Source organism: Oryzias latipes, chromosome 12 (genome assembly GCF_002234675.1).
Source record: "Oryzias latipes chromosome 12, ASM223467v1".
Taxonomy (NCBI): domain Eukaryota; kingdom Metazoa; phylum Chordata; class Actinopteri; order Beloniformes; family Adrianichthyidae; genus Oryzias; species Oryzias latipes.
In genome coordinates, this window is record NC_019870.2 from 1,243,027 (window position 1) to 1,270,020 (window position 26,994).

Genomic DNA, 26,994 nt, shown 5'->3' on the forward strand with positions numbered 1-26,994 from the left:
AGTCAAATGTCGCGATATTTGAACCTAATAGCCCTTTGGGCTGTACAACAAACATACAGAAATTGGAATCAGATTTTACTTTTATGATTCCTTTTCATCCATTAAAGTGATATTTAAAAACGATTAAAATTGCTTTGAAAGTTAACAGATATTTTGTATTTCATAACTCCAACCAGTACTTAAATAGACCTAAATGTTAAATGTTTAAAACATTTCCCCACATTTGTTAAAACCAAGTCTAACTTTGAAGATTTTCTTTGAGATTTAAATCGCAATTAAATATTTTTTAAATTCTATTCAGACATTTGAGATTTCGGTTATAATTTTGGATAAATGTCAGCACTAATCTACATCAGTAAAAAGTAAAACAAATCATTTAATATTTGCATCTTAATGAAAAGGATCTGCTGAGATCGCACCAAGAATCTCCTGTTTTCTCCGTTGTCAAAGCAAAAGGTTGAAGTGAAGTCAAGAACGATGGCAGCTCCGGTGGTTCAGAGAGAAACTTTCATTTGAAAACGTTTGATTTCGTTTTTAGTTTGAACTTTTCTGACTGTAATTGAAGCTCCTGAACAGACAGATGTTGCTAATCAGACATAGAAAAATGATTTTCACAATATTCTTTATTTTTTCATTACAAATAAAGATCAAATGAAGTCTGATTTCTACAAAACTTGCACAAAGGTTGGCGGTTTGAGGGCGTTTCCAGGGAGACGCAGCTCTGAGCTCAGACTCCTCCCTGGAGAGTTTGGAGGAGGCTCCGCCCTCACCTCCAGGTCGTTCCCAAAAACAAGCCGGTAGAAAAACGTATGAAAGTTTTTCTTCTCTTCAGCAGGATCCTATAAAAAAGCAGCTCAGGAAAACTGCAGAGTCAGCAGGACGAGCGCCAGACTCAGCATTTGGAGGACGGGAAGAAATGACCCGGCTTCAGGAACTTGAAGCCGCTCCCTTTAGAGTTTGTGGGCGGGGCCGAAGTCAGAGGTACGGGCGGTTTGGCCTCAGGCGTCTGATGACCGTTGGGTCTGTTGCCGCCATTACTCTTGTCCTGATCGCGTCCCGGCGACAGACTCAGCAAACCCAGAACATCCTTCTGGACGGCGCTCATCTTCTTGCCCTCCCCCCAGAGTGGGCGGGGGGGGCTGCGCTCCTCCTGGGTCTGGCTGACCCAGAAGTTCTGGGTCTCCTTGAATTTGAAGTCGTGCTTCGGCTCGGGGGAAATGGACGGAGTGGACGATACGGAGGAACGGGAGAGTGGATGGGGGCGGAGCCTCTCAGCAGGTCTACCGCCGCCCAGCTTCTGCAGAGACGAGGAGCGGGATGGCGGTTTGGGCGGAGCCGGAGGAGGCGTGGAGACGGAGAGCCGCGAATGACGGCTGGACACGGACAAAGGAGAGGAGGACGCCTTCAGACTCGCCCGGCTGTGGGGTCTGCTGAAGGCGCTCGTCTCTGACGGCCGAAACGCCCCCCCTCTGGGGCTGAGGGTGGGGGTTGTGGGCGTAGACCGTGACACGTGGCGGGCGTGTACGTCTCCCCGCCCCTCGGTGTGTCTCCCGGCGCCTCCTGTCCGCTTCTGCAGGCTCTCCACGGCCTGCATGTGGCTCTGCGTCTCCTCCAGGATCTTCTGGGCCAGAACCTGGGGGTCCAGTTGACCCACAGGCCCCGCCCTCTCCTGGGATTTGACCGTGCTGTCCGTCTCGGTGCTGGACTGGTCCGATTCTGAGCTGCTGGCCTTTCCTTTGCCGCTCTGCTGAGGCGGCGAGCTGCAGAAAGAGAAACATTTTAACAGGAAACCCAAAAACCTTTAAAATGATGCAGTTTAGGAATTTGAACGTCTTTGTGTAACAAACAAACAAACAAACAGGAAGATGAAACTCTTTACAGTTTTGTAAGATAAAGATTTTTAAAATCTTTGTCATTTTAAAACATCTGAGAAATCTGCAGATTTTTAAAATATGTTTTTTGTAGCTGTAGCTACAGTAGCACTGCATTTTTAGTCCAGTTTCCATTTGCTAATTGTTATTTTTTATTTACTGTCCTTTCGTTTCAGTAACTGACGAGAATCTTCAGGGTTTTGAGGAAATCCTAGCATCTTGGCCAACTATAGACCGATATCAAACCTGCCCTTTATTTCTAAAATCCTAGAAAGAGTTGTAGTTAAGCAGCTTTACTGCCACCTACAGGACAACAGCCACTTTGAAGACTTTCAGTCGGGGTTTAGACCTCACCACAGTACGGAAACTGCACAAGTTAGAGTCTCTAATGACTTGTTATTGGCCTCAGAAAAGGGACTACTTTCTATTCTGGTCCTGTTGGACCTCAGTGCTGCCTTTGACACTATCGACCACGGTATTTTACTCCATAGATTAGAGCAGGACATAGGGATCAGAGGATCTGCTCTCCAGTGGTTTAAATCCTATCTGTCTGATAGGTATCAGTTCGTTAATGTAAATGGACATTCCTCTCAGTGCACTCGAGTCAACTATGGAGTCCCACAGGGCTCAGTCTTGGGACCGATCCTGTTTACGCTTTATATGTTACCCCTAGGAAACATAATCAGGAAACACAGCATTAATTTTCATTGTTATGCCGACGATACGCAGTTGTATTTATCCATGAAGCCTGACCAGAATGACCAGATAGAGAAACTGAACGCCTGCATCAGTGACATCAAGACCTGAATGACAATTAATTACCTCCTCCTGAACCCAGAAAAAACTGAGGTCATTATACTTGGTCCTAAAAACCTCAGAGATACTCTGTCTGTTCAGATAGTCTCCCTGGATGGTATAAGTATAGCCCCCAATTCCACAGTTAGAAACCTTGGGGTTTTACTTGACCAGGATTTATCATTTAAGGCTCACATATCTCAGGCGTGTAGAACTGCCTTTTTTCACCTGCGGAATATTGCTAAGATCAGAAATATACTTTCTAAGAGTGATGCTGAAAAACTCATCCATGCATTTGTTACGTCGAGGCTGGATTACTGTAACTCCTTGTTAGCAGCGTGTCCTAAGAGTTCCTTAAGAAGTCTCCAGCTTGTTCAGAACGCAGCAGCTAGATTGTTAGCAGGAACCAGCAGAAGAGATCACATCACTCCTGTGTTAGTTTCGCTCCATTGGCTCCCAGTTGATTCCAGAATCCAGTTCAAGATCCTCCTGTTAACCTATAAGGCCTTACATGGAATGGCCCCGTCCTATATTAAGGACCTCATAGTCCCTTACCAACCAATCAGAACACTTCGCTCGCAAAATGCAGGACTGCTTGTGGTTCCTAGAATTAGTAAAAGTACGGTTGGAGGTAGAGCGTTTAGCCACCAAGCCCCTGTTTTATGGAATAAACTCCCAGCTCATGGAAGAGAGGCCGACTCAGTTTCTACATTCAAAGCTAGACTGAAAACATTCCTCTTTCCTTCCACTTTCGGCTTCTCCCATCAGGGGTTGCCACAGCGAACAAGTCGCATGGTAAATTTGGCAATGTTTTACGCCGGATGCCCTTCCTGACGCAACCTTCTCAAACCGGGCTTGGAACCGGCAGAGGTGGAGAAGGGAACAGGGAGCAGCCTGGAGTCGAACCCTGGTTTCACGGATGAAAGGTGCCGCAAACCAGCACGAGCTAAACTGGCTCCCCAAAAAACATTCCTCTTTGGACAGGCTTATTGTCAGACTAGTTAGTATTCAGAGATTATTTAACTTAATGTTAGTTTGTTTAAATTAAACTTAATAATAACTATTTCTTTTAAAAGGCTGCTAGAAGTTGAAGCTGGGGTAACTATGGTACACTGGGGTTCTGTCCTCTTTCCTTTTTTACTTCTACCCTTCCTCTCCTCTATTCTTGATCATAATTTATCATTTAGTTCTCCATGCCTCTGTTTGGTGCAGTGCGATTCATGTATTGTCCCTCTTTTCCTCTCCCCTCCTGGGGAGTGGGAGTGCTTCCAGACTCCTGTTGGCTCATCCGTGCTCCAGTTCCTGACCGTTTACCTCGCCTTTGCTCCTGCTCCTACACCTGGCTGTGGATCCTGCCTCCGGCTCGACTCGCGCCTTTGACTGTCCCCCCAACCACGGCTGGATGAAGCTCGTCTGCTGGACTTTTATATATGTAGTTGTAGATTTAGATAAGTTAATTCTTCTCTAAGATTTCTGGTAAATCGCCTGTCCGTCCTGGGGGAGGATCCCTCCTTCATGTGGGCACCCCTGAGGTTTCTTCGTTTTTTCCGGAATCCGGTTTTTTTGGGAGTTTTTCCTTACCGCGAAGGGGGGTCTAAGGGCAGGGATGCCAGTATAGCTTAGTCAGTTTGTTAGTTCATTTTAGTATTTTCCTATTGAACTCTTTGTATTCGTGATCCTTTTGAGTTCATGTTTTACTTCGAAGCCCATCGAGACGACTGTTGTTGTGATTTTGGGCTATACAAATAAAATTGAATTGAATTGAAATGAATCAGTGGACGTTAGCGTTAGCATGTTTCATAACTTAAGCAGGCTGAACAGAGGCTTCATGTCAGACGTGGGTTTGTTGCCAGTTTTCTTTTTTTCCCCTCGATGTTTATAAAAATACTGATTGAATAAATCTTTATTGTACGGCCCTTCAGCTAACATGCTACGTTAGCTCCAACTACAACAAAAAGGGTCCTTAATGTCATCTAGTGTTTGAATTGAACGCAAAACCCTAAAAAGATTTGAATCTCCAGTTTAGCTATGATTTAGGGCTAAAAATGTAGGATTTTAAACACTTTCTTTTTTTGTTTTTTTTTCTAAATTCAGAATTGAAACTTTTCTAGACAAAACTAGAGAGAATTCTACTAGAAAAAGCTCTATCCTACGAAGCTTTTCTTTGTCCGAAATTTCAATATAAAAACAATTTAGCCGCAAAACAATAATATCAAAAATAGTAACAATAATTAGATCAGATGGTGTTGACCCCCCCCCCCCCCCTTCCCCGTCAGAGGGACGGAAACGTACACTTCCTGGATGGGGGGGCTGTTTGGAGCCGTTAAGGACATCGGGGTTGATTTCAGCGGGGAGGTGGGGGTGCTGATGCTCCCCTTGGAGGAAATGGTCAAGGGACGCCCCCCCGCAGACCTCCCAACCCCGCCCCTGCCATGATGTTGCCCTGCCGTTGGCGTGTGGATGTCCCGCCCTCCTCGCCGTAGCGGCTCGCTGCAGATGATGGAGAACCCCTCATACTCATCCTCCCCTCCCTGACTGCTCAGGCGACCTCTCAACGAGCCGCCGTGGTGAAGGGGGGGGCAGGCCCCCCCACAGTGGCGGTCTTGGTCCTGCTGATGCGGGTTCTGGCTGATGATGTCACTTCCGGCGGGCTCGGGGCGGGACAGGAAGCTGAGGGAGGAGGCCAGGGAGCTGAGGCTGTAGACGGAGATGGCGTCACTGGAGAGGCTGTCGGGGGGGACGAAAGGCGGCTGAGGGGGGTCACAAGAGAGCAGGGGGGGTAAAGACTGCGGCTGGGAGGTGGACTGGGAGGAGGACAGGGACTCCAGGGAGGAGGAGCTATCCATGCTCAGACGTTTGGGAAGCTCCGTGGAATCTAAAGCAAAGAGAGGAGGAGACCAGTTATCGGTTCTGCTGGGGCGGTTCTGCTGGGGCGGTTCTGCTGGGGCAGTTCTCACCAAACAGAGCGAGCAGCGACTGCAGAGCGAAGTGCAGGTTCCTCCTGCCGGCCTGCTTCCCCGTCTTCAGCACCACCTCCTCCTGGCCGACCTCACACAGGTCAAAACCTGACAGGAGGAGAACACGTTACCCATCATGCATCAGCTCGGATTCACAAACACACAGCGTATCAGGAACTATAAACAGAGTTCATGTTTTCCTTTGAACCATGATCAAATTGATTCAATGCTTTGTTCTTGAGTGGGCGGAGTCAAGCTACCAACCCAAAGGTTTGAAGCACCGAATGAAAGGGGTTTGTTTTACACAAACCAACATTTGAAGTTCTCCGATTCTTCAGCACAAAGGGTCATTTGGGTTCTAGAACTGGTTCGGCTCAGTCATCAGTTAATAAAACTGTCTGGTTGCTATGGGAGACCGCCTTCATGGAAGCTACCAGTCAGCTGCTCCTCTGTTCATTCAGACTGTAGCTCGCGCAGCAGAAGTTCTGTCACCGATCCTCGGCCCGGTTTTTACCGGATCTTCCACAGTTCTGATGGAGACGCCGGCGCTTGGCGTTCTCCCAGACTCACCCAGAGCAGCCAGGAACTCGTGGCAGCCCGGGAGCCTCCAGAGCTGCACGCCGATGGACACCTGGACGGGGGACAGCGGGAAGTCCTGCTCTTTGTCTCCGGACTGCAGCTGGACCAGAACCTGATGAAGCTTCAGAGGAACCAAGACGTGAGATGAAGGTAACATGGAACACAAGAACCATTCAGAGAGACTAGAACTGTCTGGAGAAGAGCTCCATGCTGCCCCCTTGTGGTTCCTTTAGGAGAAGCTCGGCCCGTATTGATCCACTTGAACACAAACTGTGAACCGTTTGGATTCTCACTGAACTAACCTTTTCTAACTGAAAGTGTGCAATGGAACGGGTTTGGGTCAGAATCCAGTACTCACCATTGCTGCCACGTTCTTAACCGCCTGGTTGCAGCGAGCGTGAAAGAACAGAGCAGAACTTTAGTGTTTTTCTGCCTCCGTGAGACCCGACACGGACCAGCAGAACCACGGCGGGAAAGCAACCACTCAACATGCATGAAGGACGAGACAAGAAGGTGTTTTAGCTGCTGAGCTCAACCAGGACTGGAGTTTGCTGAAAGGTCCAAAGATGGAAACTTTTTGGTTGCTGAAGTTTTTCCTTCTTTTATTTGAGCTTAGAGATTAATTTCTAATAAACATGGAACGGTTTCATATTTAAAATCATAAAGCTGATCGTGTAAAATGACCACACTGTTTACACGATCATGGAATAAGGTTCCTGGAACTGGGTTCTGCTGCAGAACTCATCCGTGTCTTTCTGCACAGCGGCTTTCTCCAGTTTACCTTCACAGCTGCGACTCCACGGCCAAACCAACGTTAAAAAGTACGAAGAGCCGCACTGAACGCCAACATCTTCACTATTTTCTTGTTTTCCAATCCTGTTCTTTTTTCTCCTTCCTCTCACAGCGGCGCATCGGCAAAATCGTTCCTCGATACTCCAGTTCCACTGTGACTTTCTATTGGCAGCGTTTCTCTTGTTTTCAGCGTTTCTTTTATTTGCAGAGTTTCTTTTTTTTGCAGTTTCTTTTATTTGTAGCGTTTCTTTTATTTTCAGCGTTTCTTTTATGTCACAGTTGCTGTTTTGCTGCGATGGCGGGTCTCAGCCACCGCTGAAAATAGTCCAAACAGTCGCATACATGCCACTACATTTTTTTAAGTGTAAAAAAAAGTCTATAATCACAATAAGAGAATATTAAAACAAGAACAGGTAAGTTAACTCAGAGGTAAAGGAAGTGGCTGTGGCGCCGGTTAAAAAAAAAACATCACTACGACCAAAAAATCCAACTTTCTTTCTTTTTCTGAGCTTTCTGCTGCCACATGCAGCGGTTTCTCCATTTAAGCTTCTTCTACACAGCCCCTAATGTGATGTTTTTGTCTTATTTTAAAATTATGATCACACAGACGGGATGCAGCCATGCAGGTCACAAACACGGCTAAAGCTCTGGACGCCGCGTCCTTCGTGTGACCATGAGTTTAGGACCGGGACGGTTCCGACTCGTACCTTCTGAACCAGCTGCTCTCCAGCTTCGGACGCGGACACCAGCTTACAGAGTGCCTGCAGAGCGGCGGGACTCAGACCTGCGGGGGCAGAGGGGCTTTGTTAGAACCTCATTTTTTCCTGGGAGTCTGTTTTTTGATGGGTTGGAAAAATGTTCTAGCAAATTCTCCACATGTTCCTTCATTCTGAACCTGCAGGAGAGGAAGTGAGCTGAAAGGAGAAGCTGCAGGTGAACAGAGGAGCAGGTACCGAGCAGAGACTGCAGCGTGGAGCTGCACTGCTGCAGGCGATCTCCGGGGTCCGACGTTGGGAAGAAGACGGCGGCAGGGAGTCCGACGCAGGAGACATCCAACCGGAAGCCCACGGCAGCCAGCAGGGCCTGCCACCCGGGGACCCCCCCAACCTGACGTGAGGAGGAGGAGGGAGGGCTCGTGAAGAGACATGCCTCTGAACTTTATTGACAAAGACAAAAAGACGAACCTTGTTGTCCACGCTCTGCTGCGACGTGTACATGGGGTTACAGTGTCTGCTGTGGATGCGCTGCAGAGACTTCTCCACCTGCACACAGGAACGCGTCACGCAAAGGTAAAGAACAATGATATAAACAGGAAACACTGTGAAAGCAGTGAGTCGTCAACAGGATGAAGATGGATCCACAGTGATGCTGCAGTGTCAGCCATTTGTTATAAAACAGCTACATCTAATGGATACATGATGTCACTGCAGAATCTGACTGAAGCTCAACATGGAGAAAAATATATAAAAAAAAGGAATTTAGCATTCAGAATTTAGAATTTAGTTTGATTGTTTATCATCCATCCATCCATCTTTTTCTCAGGACCTTCCAGAACCTCACCAGGTGCAGCAGAACCCTCAGAGCATCTCTGGCTCGGTCCGGGTGCTGCAGGATCTCTGCCAGAGCTTGACCAACCACCGACATGGGACTGTTGAGCTTCACGTCGCTGCCGATCAACATGTAACCTGCAGCACAGCGGGGCCACTGAGCATGTGCAGTAACAGGGATGCTTCCACAGACACGGTTAGGAAAACAGCATCAGCTGAGTATAGCATGACTCAGCACTTTCTCACCCTGGTGTCTGCCATGGTGCATGCATGACACGTTTAGAAAGGTGAGACAGACAAACATGTTTTGGTCGTTCTGTCTACACGCTGAATCTAAATGAGGACTGATGGTTCTGGCCTGTAGGGGGCAGCAAACCACCTTTTTAAAATCCTGACTTTTTTTTTAACTTGTCTTGTCCAACAGCTTGGCAAACAGATGAGAGCTGAAGGCCTCTTGTGTTGGACGGCACCTTCCTTGTGAAATGCGTGTGTGTGTTTGTGAGGGTGTGTGTGTGCATGTGTCTGTGGTTATGTACTAAGGGGGTGCAGTTAAAACTGGCGGGTAGGGCGCTAAGAGGACATCTGCTGCTTAACATCCTGACTTGATGCGACTGCAAAGCCTGCTGCGGCTCTGACCGCACGGTTCTGCTCACCGGCCCAGTTGGACGGGTGTGAGAACTGCTTGCTTCTCTGCAGCGCCTTCATGGCCTCAGTCAGCGCGGCGCTGGCTTTGGCCCCGCCCAGTAAGGCTGTGTAGAAGTGGCGTGTGAACAGCTTGGAGGCGGCGGCGGGAACGGGCCACAGCGAGACGCAGACACAACGCACTCCTGCAGCCAGGAAGGCCCGGGTCAGCCCCACCACGCCATCGGCCGTGATCCTGCCGCTGGACTCCGGGAACATCCTAGGGGGGGCAGTAGGAGAAGTCACAGGGCGCCATCAAACCCCACAGGCTGGAAAATGTTCCACTGTGATCTGAACGGTACCTCAGAACCAGCAGTTTGACCGTCAGGTTCAGGTCCAGAACATCTGCGGCGGTGAGGAGGAAGTCCTGAAGGGGGGGGGAGTCGCACACACTCTCCACGTCACACACGCCTCCCCCGTCCTCACTCCCCTCCTCTGCTACTCTGAGTCCGCCGCCGCCACTCCTCAGAAACGAGCCGGTGTGGCGCTGATCCGCTCGGCCGCTCGGCCCCTCCCCCTGAGCGACCTCTGGAGCGGGAGCGAGAACCAGGGCGGCAAGCTTCCACGATACGTGCGTGGCGAAGTGAACGCACTCCGCCTGGCTCAGCGCCGCTAGGACGCGCTCCTTGGTGGCCTTGGCGCCGGTCAGGGGGCGACACCCCAGCTGCTCCCCCAGCCACAGGGCTTCTTCCTGAGCGGAGGGTAAGGGCCCCCACAGCCAGCGGTCCATGATGCTGGGGGGCAGTCGAGGAGCCCCCACCACCGCCGCCAGCGAGCCTCCGTCTGAGCAGTGAGGGGGGGCGCCACGGCGAGGAGGAGGCTGTTCAGCAGGAAGCAGAGATTCATGAAGAAGCAGCTTCAAACCAAACAGCAGACGTTTCTGTGCCACCTGCCTTCGCCGCCGCGCCCAGAGCCGCCAGAGAAGGAACCGCGATGAGGCCGAAGCGCTCGTACAGGAACTCGTTGGAGGAGCTGCCTTTGAGCAAGGCGAACGGAATCAGGTACAACTCTCCTTCCAGAACCAGGACCAGCTGCCTGTTCCTGCCGACAGGCCCGCCGCCGTGCATGAGGCCCTGAGGGGACAGCGTGAATGAGAGGCCGGACCCGGACGCCGCGTGGAGCGCGTGACACGGGCGTACCCCTTCCATCGGCGCCACGAGCAAGTCGTACAGCGCTCGCAGCGGAGGTTTGCCGGTGCCGCTCCGTCGGCCTGGAGGAGGAGAACATCCATCTTTCACGGGAGAGAACGTGGCGCCGGAGAGACTGGTCACGCTGTGACAGCTCCTAGAACACGCCACAGACCAAGGAGAGGTGAGACAGTGCCCCCTACAGGCTCAGATTGGTTTTTAAACAGGAAGAGACCATTTCAAACACAGGAAGCAAGAACAACGGCGGCGTTTGTGCTCCAACTTTAAGCAAAGGTCGTAGAAAAGTCAGGAAAGCAGAAACTGTTGGAGAGAACCTTTGAGCTGGATTTGATTTTTTTATGGACGGCTTTTGGTATTTGTGTAACCGGGATAACTGTTATGTTATTTTATACAAAATCTGTCCAAGTGTTACCATACCTGGGAGGTTCTGCCAAAATGTTGGTTTCTTTTTTATCAACGTATGAAAAACAGACACAAACCCAAACCAGACGGATGGATCAGCGGCTAACCCCCACCTGTTGAACAGGTTGTTTCTGGACACCATGCGGAGGTAGCCGGTGGGGTCGGCGGAGGAGCCGAGCTCCTCAAACTGAAGATCTCCGGCTTCGCTCTCCGTCTCACTGTTGGAACAAACTCTGCAAACACGGAAAGATTCAAACACCGTTGAGACGCGTTTGAACAAACTTCAAACCCCCCCCCTGCAGCTTTTTCTAAATGTTACATCAAATCCTCTAACAGAGTCGCTTGCTTTTGTTCCCTCAGTAACTCTGTTAGCGATGAGAAAATGAGACAAAATGTTTGAATGCACGGTTTTTCTAGCGGCGTGCTGCAGACGACAGGTCGTAGTGAACTCAGAGCGACTGTGGCGTAAGGACGCCGTGCATCAGCCATACGCCATGAGAGCATGTGACTTCCATTAGCCTTACAAACACTTCACAATGGTACGTTCCATTTTCCTGACGTCTCTTGAGGCGGCCGTATGAGCCACAGGTAAACTGAAAGACACACCTGTGCTTCCCTTCAGATGCAGCCGCTCTTCTCTACGATCCTCTACACACCGGGAAAACCCAAAAGCCTGCAGAACCCGTACGGGTCAACCCCCAGACAGGTCATGTGACTAAAGCTTCAGTCATTCCTCTCCTCAGCAGACAGACTTGTTGGTTTTCTTTGGTTACTTTGCCAGTTTTTGGATTTCTTCCCCTGCAGATGACAAACTCACCTGCTGTGGTGGCTGTCCACCCCCAGAGCCTCTCTGGCGTTGTAGATGTACTGCTCCAGAGAGCACGGCGGACTCCCCCCACACTCCTCCAAGCCTCCTGGTCCAGCCTCGCCCAGATTGACCTGGTTGAACTTCAGGATCCCTTTGGATCGACATAGGAAGATGGGTCAGTCAGAACCTGAGACACATTTGTCTGAACATTTCTGATCCGAGCTTCAGGATAAGTCAGACGTGGAGTTGATCCACTGAAGGGAATTTCCTTTAACAGCAGAGGGCGCTGTTACTCTGGTTCATTTGCTGCTTCCTCTCCTTCAGCATCACGCAATACAATCTGACTATAACAACAGCAGCTGGTGTTTAGTTTATCTCTAGGTTTTGGTGACGCTTCTGATGACTTTTAGCTGTGAGATCAAAGATCTTTAATGTTCATGGTCCACCAAAGCAGAAGCGTCTAACCTTTTTAGGCCACAGACCAGTTTGATGTCAGACAACAGGTCTGTACGCGGCTGAAGGTCACGTTTCATGTTTTTAGGCTTCTAGTTTCCAAAGAAAAAGGTTGTTCAAAGGAAAATGCAATCCAATGCAATGCAAATCCAAAGAAACAACAAACAATTGTTGATTTGTAGAAGTTGAATAAAGGCGACAATAAAGGCTCTTTTGGGAACAACTTCACCAAATGAAGGGGACATAAATGCTAGAAACAGGTTCAAATATGAGTCTTTCCATCACCATTCCTACTTATTTTCTGGTTGTGCCTCATCACCAAGCTCCTCCCACTACCTGGTACCTGAGCCAGGAGAAATCAGCCAGCTGTACAGGAAGCCTCCAGCCAGGGAAAAGTAGAGGACCATGGCCTTCTGACCGTTCACCGTCTCCAGAATCTGCTCCACTGTCACTGGAACGTAAGCGTCGGCCTTCGTTGTTTGCCGACTTCCTTTCTGCCGTTCAACCAGCAGATCAGCGAAGGCACGGGTTCGCCCTCGCTCGGCGACCGCCAGCGCCTCGTCATGGCGTCCTGAGTGAAAGATCAGCAAAATTATTCAGGAACCTTCAGGTAAAGTTTAATAAACTGAGAGAGAAGGAAAACATCACTTCATATAAACCAATGATGACGGAAAATCGAAAGATGGAAAAAGTACGATTCACCAAGGCTGACGAGGACCCTCTGGAGAGCCTGGTATGAGCTGGTTTCCAGGTCAAACAGAGAGAGCTTGTACTCCACATTGTGCTGAGTCTCATTACGAATCATCTCAAACAACGCAGACGCTCTGTACAACTGAGAAAGCAAACGTTATAACAACAACACTAATATTTACACATCTGCTGAGTTTTAGCTTTACGGAAGACGCCCGTCCCCTGTGACCACGAGGTGGTGCTGTAAACACAACAGAAGACTAGGTAAAATGTTAAAAACTGTCCGAAATAAACTCAACTTAAAGAAGCGACTTGAAACGGATTTAATGGAAACGGTAAACTCTTCTATGAAAAATTTGTGGAATTCCAATAAAGTTTTCAGTCAACTTGATGCTACGTTTACGCCGAACGCAATTCCTGCCTCAAAGTTGCTGCTCGACACCGAAACTATGTTTCTATGGCAACTGCTCTCACCAATCAGGAGTGAGATAAGTAAAAACTAAGTAGTTCATGTCTCATAACAACAAAACACGCAGCTTCTCGCTGAGATCTTGTTGTTTTGTAGAGCTGTTCAGAGAGGCTCTGTGTTCTCTGCTGCCACCTAGTGGTTGAAGGTTGAAGTGGTAAACAAGAGTCAGATGCTGAAGGACGTTCAGAAATTATTAAATAAATAGCGTCCTGACAGCATTTTGAATAGATATAAGTATCACCAAATAAACTGGAGAAGATGTTTAAAATGGTATCAGATCCAGAACGGTTCTCCTGACCAATAGAATGACTGAGAAAGCTTTATAGAAGTCTGTGGCATTTTGGCTTCATTTTCCACTTCCTGTTTGGAACGCCGGGGGGGGAGGAGTCATTCAGTCCAGTTCTCATATACAGTCAATTCCTGTCAATCCCACTGCATGTGGGAGGAGCTATTATAAGGGTTTTAACTTCATCACTACATGGAAGACACTCACATAGAAAAAAACGTAAAACCTAGAGGACGTGTTCGGCGTCTTTAAGATGTTCGTACCTGATGCTGAGCGTCCTCCAGGTTCCCGGCGGCCCACAGAGAAAGGCCGAGGCCATGCCGGATCTTCGCTTCGTCTTCTTTCAGGCCCAGCTGCTCCGCCAGACGAAGACCTGAAAGGAACCGCAATGAAGGTCTTAGGTGATGGCAGTCGCTGGTTCCTGTTCCAGAACTGCTTTCTTCACGCTACAGCAAACACCATGTTTTCCTTCATGCCTCTCTGCTCGTCACAGATCAGAAAATCCAGGAGATCAGAGGGTTCAGGGATGACCTGAACAGAGTGTGAATCCCTCGTTTCCAGCATTCATTTGAATGAAACAACACTATGTAAGAATGAGATGAGGCCGGTTTCAGAAAGATGTGAAACATCCAATTAAACTGGATAATTGAAGACAGGCAGCCTGAGGCAGAGCGGCCTCCGGGGCCATCGCTGATCCTCGGTTAGATTCTGTCAGATGCAGCGCTGCCGAACAACTGACAGCCCAACCACAACCTACCAACAACCACACACCTACTAACAACCACACACCTACCAACAACCACAACCTAGTAACAACTAAAACCTACTACCAACTACAACAACCACACACCTACCAACAACTACAACCTCCAATAACCACACACCTACCAACAACTACAACCTACCAACAACCACAACCTACCAACTACAACCTACCAACAACTACAACCTAGCAACAACTACAACCTACCAACTACAACCTACCAACAACTACAACCTACCAACAGCCACAACCTACCAACAACTGCAACCTACAAACAACCACACACCTACCAACAACTACAACCTACCAACAACTACAACCTAGCAACAACCTCACACCTACCAACAATTACAACCTACTAACAACCACACACCTACCAACAATTACAACCTACCAACAACTACAACCTACCAACAACACCTCATCTACCAACAACCACACACCTACCAACAACTACAACCTACCAACAACCACACACCTACCAACAACTACAACCTACCAACAACCACAACCTACCAACAACAACAATATACCAACAACTACAACCTACCAACAACCACACACCTACCAACAACCACAATCCATCAACAACTACAACCTACCAACAACCACAATCTACCAACAACCACAACCTACCAACAACCACACACCTACCAACAACTACAACCTACCAACAACCACACACCTACCACAAACACACACCTACCAATAACCACAATCTACCAACAACCACACACCTACGAACAACTACAACCTACCAACAACCACAATCTACCAACAACCACAACCTACCAACAACCACACACCTACCAAAAACTACAACCTACCAACAACCACACACCTACCACAAACACACACCTACCAATAACCACAATCTACAAACAACCACAATCCATCAACAACTACAACATACCAACAACCACAATCTACCAATAACCACAACCTACAAACAACCACATACCTACCAACAACCACACACCTACCAACAACCACAACCTACCAACAACCACAATCTACCAACAACGTACACCTACCAACAACCACAACCTACCAACAACCACAACCTACCAACAACCACACACCTACTAACAACCACACACCTACCAACAACCACAACCTACTAACAACTAGAACCTACTACCAACTACAACAACCACACACCTACCAACAACTACAACCTCCAATAACCACACACCTACCAAGAACTACAATCTACCAACAACCACAACGTACCAACAACTACAACCTACCAACAACCACAACCTACCAACTACAACCTACCAACAACTACAACCTAGCAACAACTACAACCTACCAACTACAACCTACCAACAACTACAACCTACCAACAGCCACAACCTACCAACAACTGCAACCTACAAACAACCACACACCTACCAACAACTACAACCTACCAACAACTACAACCTAGCAACAACCTCACACCTACCAACAACTACAACCTTCCAACAACCACACACCTACCAACAATTACAACCTACCAACAACTACAACCTACCAACAACACCTCACCTACCAACAACCACAACCTACCAACAACCACACACCTACCAACAACTACAACCTACCAACAACCACACACCTACCACAAACACACACCTACCAATAACCACAACCTACCAACAACCACAATCCATCAACAACTACAACATACCAACAACCACAACCTACCAACAACCACACACCTACCAAAAACTACAACCTACCAACAACCACACACCTACAAACAACCACACACCTACCAACAACCACACACCTACCAACAACCACAATCTACCAACAATGTACACCTACCAACAACCACAACCTACCAACAACCATTACCTACCAACAACTAAAACCTACTACCAACTACAACAACCACACACCTACCAACAACTACAACCTCCAATAACCACACACCTACCAACAACTACAACCTACCAACAACTACAACCTACCAACAACCACAACCTACCAACTACAACCTACCAACAACTACAACCTAGCAACAACTACAACCTACCAACTACAACCTACCAACAACTACAACCTACCAACAGCCACAACCTACCAACAACTGCAACCTACAAACAACCACACACCAACCAACAACTACAACCTACCAACAACTACAACCTAGCAACAACCTCACACCTACCAACAACTACAACCTACCAACAACCACACACCTACCAACAATTACAACCTACCAACAACCACACACCTACCAACAACTACAACCTACCAACAACCACACACCTACCAACAACTACAACCTACCAACAACCACACACCTACCAACAACTACAACCTACCAACAACCACAACCTACCAACAACAACAATATACCAACAACTACAACCTACCAACAACCACACACCTACCAACAACCACAATCCATCAACAACTACAACCTACCAACAACCACAATCTACCAACAACCACAACCTACCAACAACCACACACCTACCAACAACTACAACCTACCAACAACCACACACCTACCACAAACACACACCTACCAATAACCACAATCTACCAACAACCACACACCTACGAACAACTACAACCTACCAACAACCACAATCTACCAACAACCACAACCTACCAACAACCACACACCTACCAAAAACTACAACCTACCAACAACCAAACACCTATCATAAACACACACCTACCAATAACCACAATCTACCAACAACCACAATCCATCAACAACTACAACATACCAACAACCACAATCTACCAACAACCACAACCTACAAACAACCACATACCTACCAACAACCACACACCTACCAACAACCACAACCTACCAACAACCACAATCTACCAACAACGTACACCTACCAACAACCACAACCTACCAACAACCACAACCTACCAACAACCACACACCTACTAACAACCACACACCTACCAACAACCACAACCTACTAACAACTAGAACCTACTACCAACTACAACAACCACACACCTACCAACAACTACAACCTCCAATAACCACACACCTACCAACAACTACAATCTACCAACAACCACAACCTACCAACAACTACAACCTACCAACAACCACAACCTACCAACTACAACCTACCAACAACTACAATCTAGCAACAACTACAACCTACCAACTAAAACCTACCAACAACTACAACCTACCAACAGCCACAACCTACCAACAACTGCAACCTACAAACAACCACACACCTACCAACAACTACAACCTACCAACAACTACAACCTACCAACAACCTCACACCTACCAACAACTACAACCTTCCAACAACCACACACCTACCAACAATTACAACCTACCAACAACTACAACCTACCAACAACACCTCACCTACCAACAACCACAACCTACCAACAACCACACACCTACCAACAACTACAACCTACCAACAACCACACACCTACCACAAACACACACCTACCAATAACCACAACCTACCAACAACCACAATCCATCAACAACTACAACATACCAACAACCACAACCTACCAACAACCACACACCTACCAAAAACTACAACCTACCAACAACCACACACCTACAAACAACCACACACCTACCAACAACCACACACCTACCAACAACCACAATCTACCAACAATGTACACCTACCAACAACCACAACCTACCAACAACCACTACCTACCAACAACTACACACCTACCAACAACTACAACCTAACAAGAACTTCACACCTACCAACAACTACAACCTACCAACAACTACAACCTACCAACAACCACAACCTACCAACAACCACTCACCTACCAACAACCACAACCTACCAACAACCACTCACCTACCAACAACCACAACCTACCAACAACCACACACCTACCAACAACTACAACCTACCAACAACCACAACCTGCCAACAACCACACACCTACCAACAACCACACACCTACCAACAACTACAACCTACCAACAACCACAACCTACCAACTACAACCTACCAACAACTACAACCTAGCAACAACTACAACCTACCAACTACAACCTACCAACAACTACAACCTACCAACAACTGCAACCTACAAACAACCACACACCTACCAACAACTACAACCTACCAACAGCTACAACCTAGCAACAACCTCACACCTACCAACAACTACAACCAACCAACAACCACACACCTACCAACAATTACAACCTACCAACAACTACAACCTACCAACAACACCTCACCTACCAACAACCACAACCTACCAACAACCACACACCTACCAACAACTACAACCTACCAACAACCACACACCTACCAACAACTACAACCTACCAATAACCACAACCTACCAACAACAACAATATACCAACAACTACAACTTACCAACAACCACACCTACCAACAACCACAATCCATCAACAACTACAACCTACCAACAACCACAATCTACCAACAACCACAACCTACCAACAACCACACACCTACCAACAACTACAACCTACCAACAACCACACACCTACCACAAACACACACCTACCAATAACCACAATCTAGGCAAGGCAAGTTTATTTGTATAGCACAATTCGTACACAAAGTAATTCAAGGTGCTTCACAAAACAGAAAAATGCATTAAAATCACAATACATCATAGAATAATCAACATAAAATTTACTTTAAAAGAAAAGGAAGAAAAAAAAAGATTTAAAAAGAAAGGAAGGAAAGAAAGGTGCAGATAGGACCTTTCAGTCATATACACGGCTAAAAAGAAATGTTTTAAGTCTAGATTTGAACATGAACACAGAAGAGGCCTGTCTTACGCCTTCAGGGAGGCTGTTCCAGATTTTAGCTGCAGAATATTGAAACGCTGATTCCCCTTGTTTAGTTCTGACTCTGGGCATCAACAGGAGGCCGGTCCCTGAGGTCCTCAGAGTACGAGATGGTTCATATGGCACTAACATGTCAGAGATGTACTTAGGTGCGTGGCCATGGAGAGACTTGTACACAAGCAGAGCTGCTTTGAAGTCTATTCTTTGAGGTACAGGGAGCCAGTGCAAAGACCTGAGCACAGGACTAATGTGATCATACTTCCTGGTTTTGGTCAGGACTCGAGCAGCAGCATTCTGGATGTACTGAAGCTGTTTTACAGCTCGTTTGGACAGGCCGGTGAGCAGGCCGTTACAGTAGTCTAACCTACTGGAGACAAATGCATGAATAAGTATCTCCAGGTCTGGCTTTGACACTATGTTTTTGATTTTGGCAATGTTTTTCAGGTGGTAAAATGCCGCTGATGTTACTGACTTGATATGGCTGTTAAAGTTCAGGTCAGAGTCCATGATTACCCCTAGATTTCTGACTTGATTTGAGGGTTTAAGAGACAGAGAATGAAGGTAGCTGCTGACAATTTCTCTTTGTTTCTGTGGGCCAAAAACAATAACTTCGGTCTTGTCTGAGTTTAGCTGGAGAAAGTTGTTCTGCATCCACGCGCTAATCTGTTGGAGGCAGTGGTTGAGAGAATCCACCGGCCCATATTCACCTGTTGTCAGTGACACATAGATCTGAGTATCATCTGCATAGTTGTGATAAGATATGTTATTACTGCGTATTAACTGCCCTAGTGGCAGCATGTAGAGGTTGAACAGAAGGGGTCCCAGGATCGATCCCTGGGGCACACCACAATTCAAGCCCATGTAGTCTGAGACACAACTCCCAACAACCACACACCTACCAACAACTACAACCTACCAACAACCACAATCTACCAACAACCACAACCTACCAACAACCACACACCTACCAAAAACTACAACCTACCAACAACCACACACCTACCACAAACACACACCTACCAATAACCACAATCTACCAACAACCACAATCCATCAACAACTACAACATACCAACAACCACAATCTACCAACAACCACAACCTACAAACAACCACACACCTACCAACAACCACACATCTACCAACAACCACAACCTACCAACAACCACAATCTACCAACAACGTACACCTACCAACAACCACAACCTACCAACAACCACAACCTACCAACAACCACACATACTAACAACCACACACCTACCAACAACCACAACCTACTAACAACTAGAACCTACTACCAACTACAACAACCACACACCTACCAACAACTACAACTTCCAATAACCACACACCTACCAACAACTACAATCTACCAACAACCACAACCTACCAACAACTACAACCTACCAACAACCACAACCTACCAACTACAACCTACCAACAACTACAACCTAGCAACAACTACAACCTACCAACAACTACAACCTACTGTGGCGGGGTCCCGCCGAGAAAGGATGCAGAGGAGCCAAGGTGAGGAGGTTCTGTGTTTATTTCATAAACAGTTGCTACACGCAGGGCCATGCAGCACGCAGCACACTCTGTCACTCCTCTCTTTTCGCCACCTGCAGTGCTCACCTTTAAGTGGGATGCCACACCCACGGGGCGTTGCTCTCAATTCCCAGCCAGGCGGCACCACAGGTGGAAATTATAACATACAATGAATAACAAAACACATTATTACACAAACAATAAAATCCGGTGTGGCCTCCCCTCGGCATCTGACGGTGCCACACCGTCACACCATCCCCCTCCTCTGAGAGATCGACGGTGTGCGGCGATCCCCTCAGCAGTCCGCCGCCGCGCATTCCCCACGCCGATCCGCCAGAGACGCGTCCTCGCGTCGGAAGAACGCACGGGCTGCAGCTGCTTCAGGACGGCGACCCCTCCGATCCGCTCCTCGGTTTGCCGCTCCGGTCGTTCCCAGCCCCGGCAAAGGCCCTTCCATTGGCCACACGCCCCCGCTGGTCTCCTCCCGGATGGCACCTCAGCCGATTGGAGCCGCCGACAGCAGGTTACAGGCGAGTTGTGACGCCTCTCCCGGAGCACTCCCCTGACGGCCCAGTAGACGTCGGTCCGCCCCCTGTCCATCACCGCGCAGGCCTCCAATGCCTGCGTAGGCGGCAGTGGAACCGGGCGGTATGCCCGTCCCGCCTCCGGCCGTCTCTGTGCTCCGGCGGTCCGCCCCTGCTGTCCGCGTGGTCCGCCGCTCGCCATGGGCGCCGAGTTGGACGCCGTAGTGTTTCTTTTCCGGGCCCCTGGCCAGGCCTGATGCTCCGACGAGGCGACCCGGATCCACCCCCTCTTCTTCAGAGGATGGGGTACCTGGAGGAGGCGCTGAGCTGCCGGGGAATCGTCGTCCCCACCACGCCGCTGCGTCCCCACCTTTTTGTGGTCTCCTCTGCGATCCCACTTCTGACACCATATGTGGCGGGGTCCCGCCGAGAAAGGATGCAGAGGAGCCAAGGTGAGGAGGTTCTGTGTTTATTTCATAAACAGTTGCTACACGCAGGGCCATGCAGCACGCAGCACACTCTGTCACTCCTCTCTTTTCGCCACCTGCAGTGCTCACCTTTAAGTGGGATGCCACACCCACGGGGCGTTGCTCTCAATTCCCAGCCAGGCGGCACCACAGGTGGAAATTATAACATACAATGAATAACAAAACACATTATTACACAAACAATAAAATCCGGTGTGGCCTCCCCTCGGCATCTGACGGTGCCACACCGTCACACCTACCAACAGCCACAACCTACAAACAACTGCAACCTACAAACAACCACACACCTACCAACAACTACAACCTACCAACAACTACAACCTAGCAACAACCTCACACCTACCAACAACTACAACCTACCAACAACCACACACCTACCAACAATTACAACCTACCAACAACTACAACCTACCAACAACACCTCACCTACCAACAACCACAACCTACCAACAACCACACACCTACCAACAACTACAACCTACCAACAACCACACACCTACCACAAACACACACCTACCAATAACCACAACCTACCAACAACCACAATCCATCAACAACTACAACATACCAACAACCACAATCTACCAACAACCACAACCTACCAACAACCACACACCTACCATAAACTACAACTTACCAACAACCACACACCTACAAACAACCACACACCTACCAACAACCACACACCTAACAACAACCACAATCTACCAACAATGTACACCTTCCAACAACCACAACCTACCAACAACCACTACCTACCAACAACTACACACCTACCAACAACTACAACCTAACAAGAACTTCACACCTACCAACAACTACAACCTACCAACAACTACAACCTACCAACAACCACAACCTACCAACAACCACTCACCTACCAACAACCACAACCTACCAACAACCACTCACCTACCAACAACCACAACCTACCAACAACCACACACCTACCAACAACTACAACCTGCCAACAACCACACACCTACCAACAACCACACACCTACCAACAACCACACACCTACCAACAACCACAGCACAACCTGAACACGCTGAAGAAGATCCGACAAATATGAGAAAAAATCCCAGATAGAAAACCAGCAGGAACTCTTCGCTCGATTTCTTTCAAACATTTCTCTATTCTTTCTTTGCATCCAGAAGTTTCTGCTGGTTTCTACAGAGATGTTAGGGAAATGCAAACGTCTGTTCTTCAAGCTGCTAAGCTAAGCTGAGCTCCGAAAATTTTCCTTTCGTTTATTATTTAGGCTCCAAAACTTAGACAAAAACTATTATTTTAAGAAACTTGTAGGACTTTTATGTGAAAACAAGTTAAAAGCTGTTCAGTGGGGCACTTACCTATCATACTTATCACATGCACACCTGTGCACGATCAGTAAGGAGCCAGCTCACACACGTTACCACGGACGCTGTATGACGCCATCAGCCGTCCGTCATAAGAGCGAGGAGCTTCCATTATCCTTAACACTTCATGATACACTTACCACATGCACCGGTGAACCCATTTACTTGGGATAAACCAAAATAAAATCACCAAAATTCCTAAAAACGATCTTATAAATGAAGAAATAATCACACTAGTAAAAGAGATAGATATATTCAGGAGCCTCACCTTCCTGCAGGTACATCACAGCCTGCGGGTAGTTCAGCAGTGCGTGGTGTGTCCTGCCCAGGCTGCCGTAGGCCAGAGTTTTGGCCATCAGATCGTTGGTCTGCGCCGCCACGCTCAGGTGCTGCTCCTGGAGGACCACGGCTCGCTCGTAGTTCCCCAGAGCCTCGTAGGTCAGGCCCAGGTTCCCGCAGGCCCGCGCCTGGCTCCTGGTGCAGCCCGTCTGCTCGGCGATGTCCAGCGCCCTCTGGTGCCACTGCGGACGACATTGACCTCAACCTGAATCCTGGTCCTGCTGCTCAGGTCAGGAGATTCTGCTGGGGTCAGAAACACTAGAGAGACCCGAACAAACCTGCAGAGCCGTCTCGTTGTCGGCCATCAGCCGATAAACTCCTCCCAGAGCGTCGCTCGCCTCCGCCTCCAGGGATTGATCCTGTTGAGTAAAAAACATTTATTTTTGATTTTTATTTACAAGAAAACATTTGTACTTTTTTTAGTTGAAAACAACAGATTCAGTGTCTGATGGAGCTGAATAACAACGCATCAGAAAAAATGCGACAATGCAGCATAAAAACATTTTTTTTTTTTTTTTTTTAACTTGTTCTGTCCAACAGCTGAGCAAACAGATTAGAGCTGAAGGCTTTTTTGTGTTGGACAGGTTTTACTATCACAAAAAGAGGTTATATAGCTTCAAGAAACTAGAGTGTAGATTTGTATAAACCCCTTTTTGTCGTATTATTTTTTATTTATTTGTTACATTTAGTGTGTGTGGGGAGGGAGAGGGGAAGAATGTGAGGGGAGGGTGGAAGAGAGTAAAAGGAAGAAAGGTGAAAAGGTGGGGGATACAAGCACTGATTTGACTAAGTTATTAATTTAAGCTGTAACAATTATACCAGATCTGCTGGAAAGACGAATGTTACATCAAAGGTGAAAATCTGACACTAAGATGAGCGAGAAAAAAAAAACTGTCCATCAATACACTGTAGGTAAGGAGGAGGGATGAAGCAGACAGGGAGCAGTGTGGAGTGTGCACGTGCACGTGGGGGTGGAGATACATGCATGCTGCCGACGTGAACCGTGTGTTCATAAAGGGAGCCAGATCCTACCCAGCCAGACCAGCCAGACCAGGAGAGGGGAGGAGAGCCCCCCAGGCCAGAAGCCCCCCCAGCATCCGGACCCAGGCAGCCCGGGAGGGGAGGAGGAGGGGACCGCCCACCCCACCAGCCAGGCACAGAGAGGGCCCCCCTACAGGGGCCCCCCCAATGCCCAGAGGCACAAGCGAACCCAGTGTCCGGCCCCCAGGCCACAAGACAGGAGCGCTTAGCCGTACCAGGCGGCAGCCATGGGGGCCACCGGGCGCCGGACACCGAGACAAAGGCCAGGGACGAAGCCAGGGCCCCCGGAACCCAAGAGCCGGCCACCACCCGACCGGCGCCCCGTCCCCGCAAGCCAGCCCAGGCCCGCGACCTTAGCAACCCAGGGATCGCCACGCACCCACAGCCACAGCCACCCCCCTAAAACCCTACGCACTACCACCCCCCCCGCCATAATATCTGACCCCCCCTCCCCAACCCTCTCAGTGCCCTCCCCTCTCTGTGATGGGGAGGGAAAGCCCCAGAGGGTCCCAGCGAGCCAGCCCCCAGGTCGGTCCTACCCATGCACTCACACACACATACTCACAATCATCTGGTTACCCTCCCTACCCCCGCCGCCAAGCAGCAACCCCCCCCCCCAGCCGGCCGACCCCCAGCGCCGCATGCCCGACCCCTCCCGCAGCCGACAGGACACCCATAAGCCCGGCCGCCCTGAGAGGACCAGGCGGGTGAAGACCGGCCGCCCCCCCCCGACCCCACCCATGTATGGAGGTGTGGGAGTGCTGTGTGTGTGCTGCAGGTAAAATAGGAGGTCACCAGTGTGGGGGGATCCACCGCTGCCAAGCCGCAAAGCCCCCCACTCCGGAGTCCCTCTGTGAGTGGTGTGTATTTGCTGTGTGTGTGCTGCTAGCATGCAGTGTGTGTGTCTACAGAGGAAGTTAAAATTGTGGGGGGGCCAGCGAAAGGTGAACACGGATGTTTCACCGTGCCCCCCTCCACCAGACCCTCTCCACAAGGCCCTAGATGAATCAGAGTGTCTAATATGCAAGTAAAAAGCGGGGAGGAGGGCGGGTGCCAACGAGAACCCAGAGAGGGGCATCCCCAGTGAGCCCCGCCAGCATACCCCTCCCATCCAGATCCCGGGGCCCTATGTGCCTGTGTGCAATATTTGTTTGGGTGAGAGCGGGGAGGAGCGGGCGGATGGGCACAACCGGGGGAGAAGGCTCCCCCGAGCGACCGGCCCCCCAGCCGGCCGTGGTAGGCGCCCCCCCTCCCAGAGCGGCCGGGCAGCCAGAAACGCCAAGCCAGCCGCAGTCGGAGGCCAGAGCCTCGCGGCGCCGAGAGACAGCCAGCAAGGAAGGGTCCCGGTGCCAGAACGGGGGGGCAGGGGGTCCAGCCCCACCATTCATACCCTGGCCCCCCTAAGGACTAGCACACTGCCCCCCCAGGCCCCCCCCCCAAAAATAAATAAATAAGTAATAATAATAATAATAATAATAATACTAATACTAATACTAATACTAATAATAATAATAATAATAATAATAATAATAATAATAAAATAATTAATATAATAATAATAATAATAATAATAATAATGAAATAAACCCACCCACGTGAACCCATTAACCCCTGCTGTGACTGCGGCGCCGACCCCCGGGGGGCCAGGCCACGCGCCAACTACCGGCCACGGGCGAAACACCGGCCACGGGCAGACGACCCCAGGCCCCAGAGCCCCAAGCCCCCCCCCCAGCCCCCGCCACGGCGACCAGCCACCCAGCACGGCACCCGGCCGCCGTTCCCGGTCAGCCGCACTGCCTACCCTGCGCCCAGCAGGCACCCGCCCAGGAACCCCTGCCAAGTTGCCGGCAGAGTGTGCGCCCCCACCACCACCCCACCCAGGCAACCAGAGCCCCGAACCGGGAGAACGACAGGCCCGGCAGAGCCCACCCCCCCAAACCCACCCCGGCCCACCCAACCAGCCAGGACCCGGCTCAACCTATCACCATCCCACCCCCACTAGGTGATGTGACTAACCAGCTGGAGCCAGGGAGAGTCTGAAGCCGACAGGTTTTTTGTGGAGGACATTATCTCTGAACTAATATGCTCTGACATGAGGTTTCTGTAGTGGTTGATGCTAAGATTATTTTTAGATTTCCAGTTTAGGAGGATAGTTTTCTTTGCTATACATACAGCGGTGAGAACCATATAAGCCTTGTTAGATTCCATGTTGATGTTATTCAGGTCACCTAATAAGCAGAATTTGGGGCAAGCAGGAATCTTATGATTAAACCAGATTGATAAATCCTCACAAACCTTACGCCAGAATGATTGGACAGGTGGACAGACCCACAGGGCATGCAAATAGTCGTCTATGTTGTTACCTATGCACTGTGTGCATGTAGCAGACTGATTGAGACCCATTTTAAATAACCTCTGTCCGGTGTAGTGAGTTCTGTGGAGAATCTTGTATTGAATAAGTTGCAGATTAGGGCTTTTGGTCATATTAAAGGCATTCAAACAGATCTGTAGCCAAAATTGATCACTAGAATTCAATGATAGCTCAGACTCCCATTTTGTCATGGGTAAGTAAATGGTTTCATCTATGTCTGATAACATCTTATAAATTTTGGAGGTGAGTTTGGGATTTTTAAGGTCCATGAAATGTGTTACTGTAA

The 26,994-nt window shown here is 48.9% G+C and overlaps 1 protein-coding gene across 4 annotated transcripts in view; it reads right to left on the minus strand.

Annotated features, from left to right (window-relative positions):
* Positions 1-605: 605 nt before the first annotated feature.
* The window catches only part of LOC101169909 (tetratricopeptide repeat protein 28), a 111,499-nt gene continuing 85,110 nt past the window's right edge, over positions 606-26,994 (minus strand). For 2 of the 4 annotated variants that reach the window (XM_023960667.1, XM_023960670.1), the window contains 20 exons: positions 23,575-23,655; positions 23,226-23,478; positions 13,742-13,851; positions 12,736-12,865; positions 12,377-12,604; positions 11,590-11,731; positions 10,886-11,005; positions 10,362-10,506; positions 10,116-10,295; positions 9,525-10,042; positions 9,195-9,442; positions 8,555-8,679; positions 8,179-8,256; positions 7,948-8,101; positions 7,702-7,778; positions 6,561-6,584; positions 6,194-6,323; positions 5,624-5,731; positions 4,959-5,541; positions 606-1,760 (listed from right to left, as the gene is read on the minus strand). In XM_023960667.1, the coding sequence (XP_023816435.1) occupies positions 893-1,760; positions 4,959-5,541; positions 5,624-5,731; positions 6,194-6,323; positions 6,561-6,584; positions 7,702-7,778; positions 7,948-8,101; positions 8,179-8,256; positions 8,555-8,679; positions 9,195-9,442; positions 9,525-10,042; positions 10,116-10,295; positions 10,362-10,506; positions 10,886-11,005; positions 11,590-11,731; positions 12,377-12,604; positions 12,736-12,865; positions 13,742-13,851; positions 23,226-23,478; positions 23,575-23,655 (4,302 nt within the window). In that variant the 3' untranslated portion in view covers positions 606-892. The remainder of the gene's footprint in view (positions 1,761-4,958; positions 5,542-5,623; positions 5,732-6,193; positions 6,324-6,560; positions 6,585-7,701; positions 7,779-7,947; positions 8,102-8,178; positions 8,257-8,554; positions 8,680-9,194; positions 9,443-9,524; positions 10,043-10,115; positions 10,296-10,361; positions 10,507-10,885; positions 11,006-11,589; positions 11,732-12,376; positions 12,605-12,735; positions 12,866-13,741; positions 13,852-23,225; positions 23,479-23,574; positions 23,656-26,994) is intronic. The other 2 variants (XM_023960668.1, XM_023960669.1) reach the window with 2 other exon arrangements.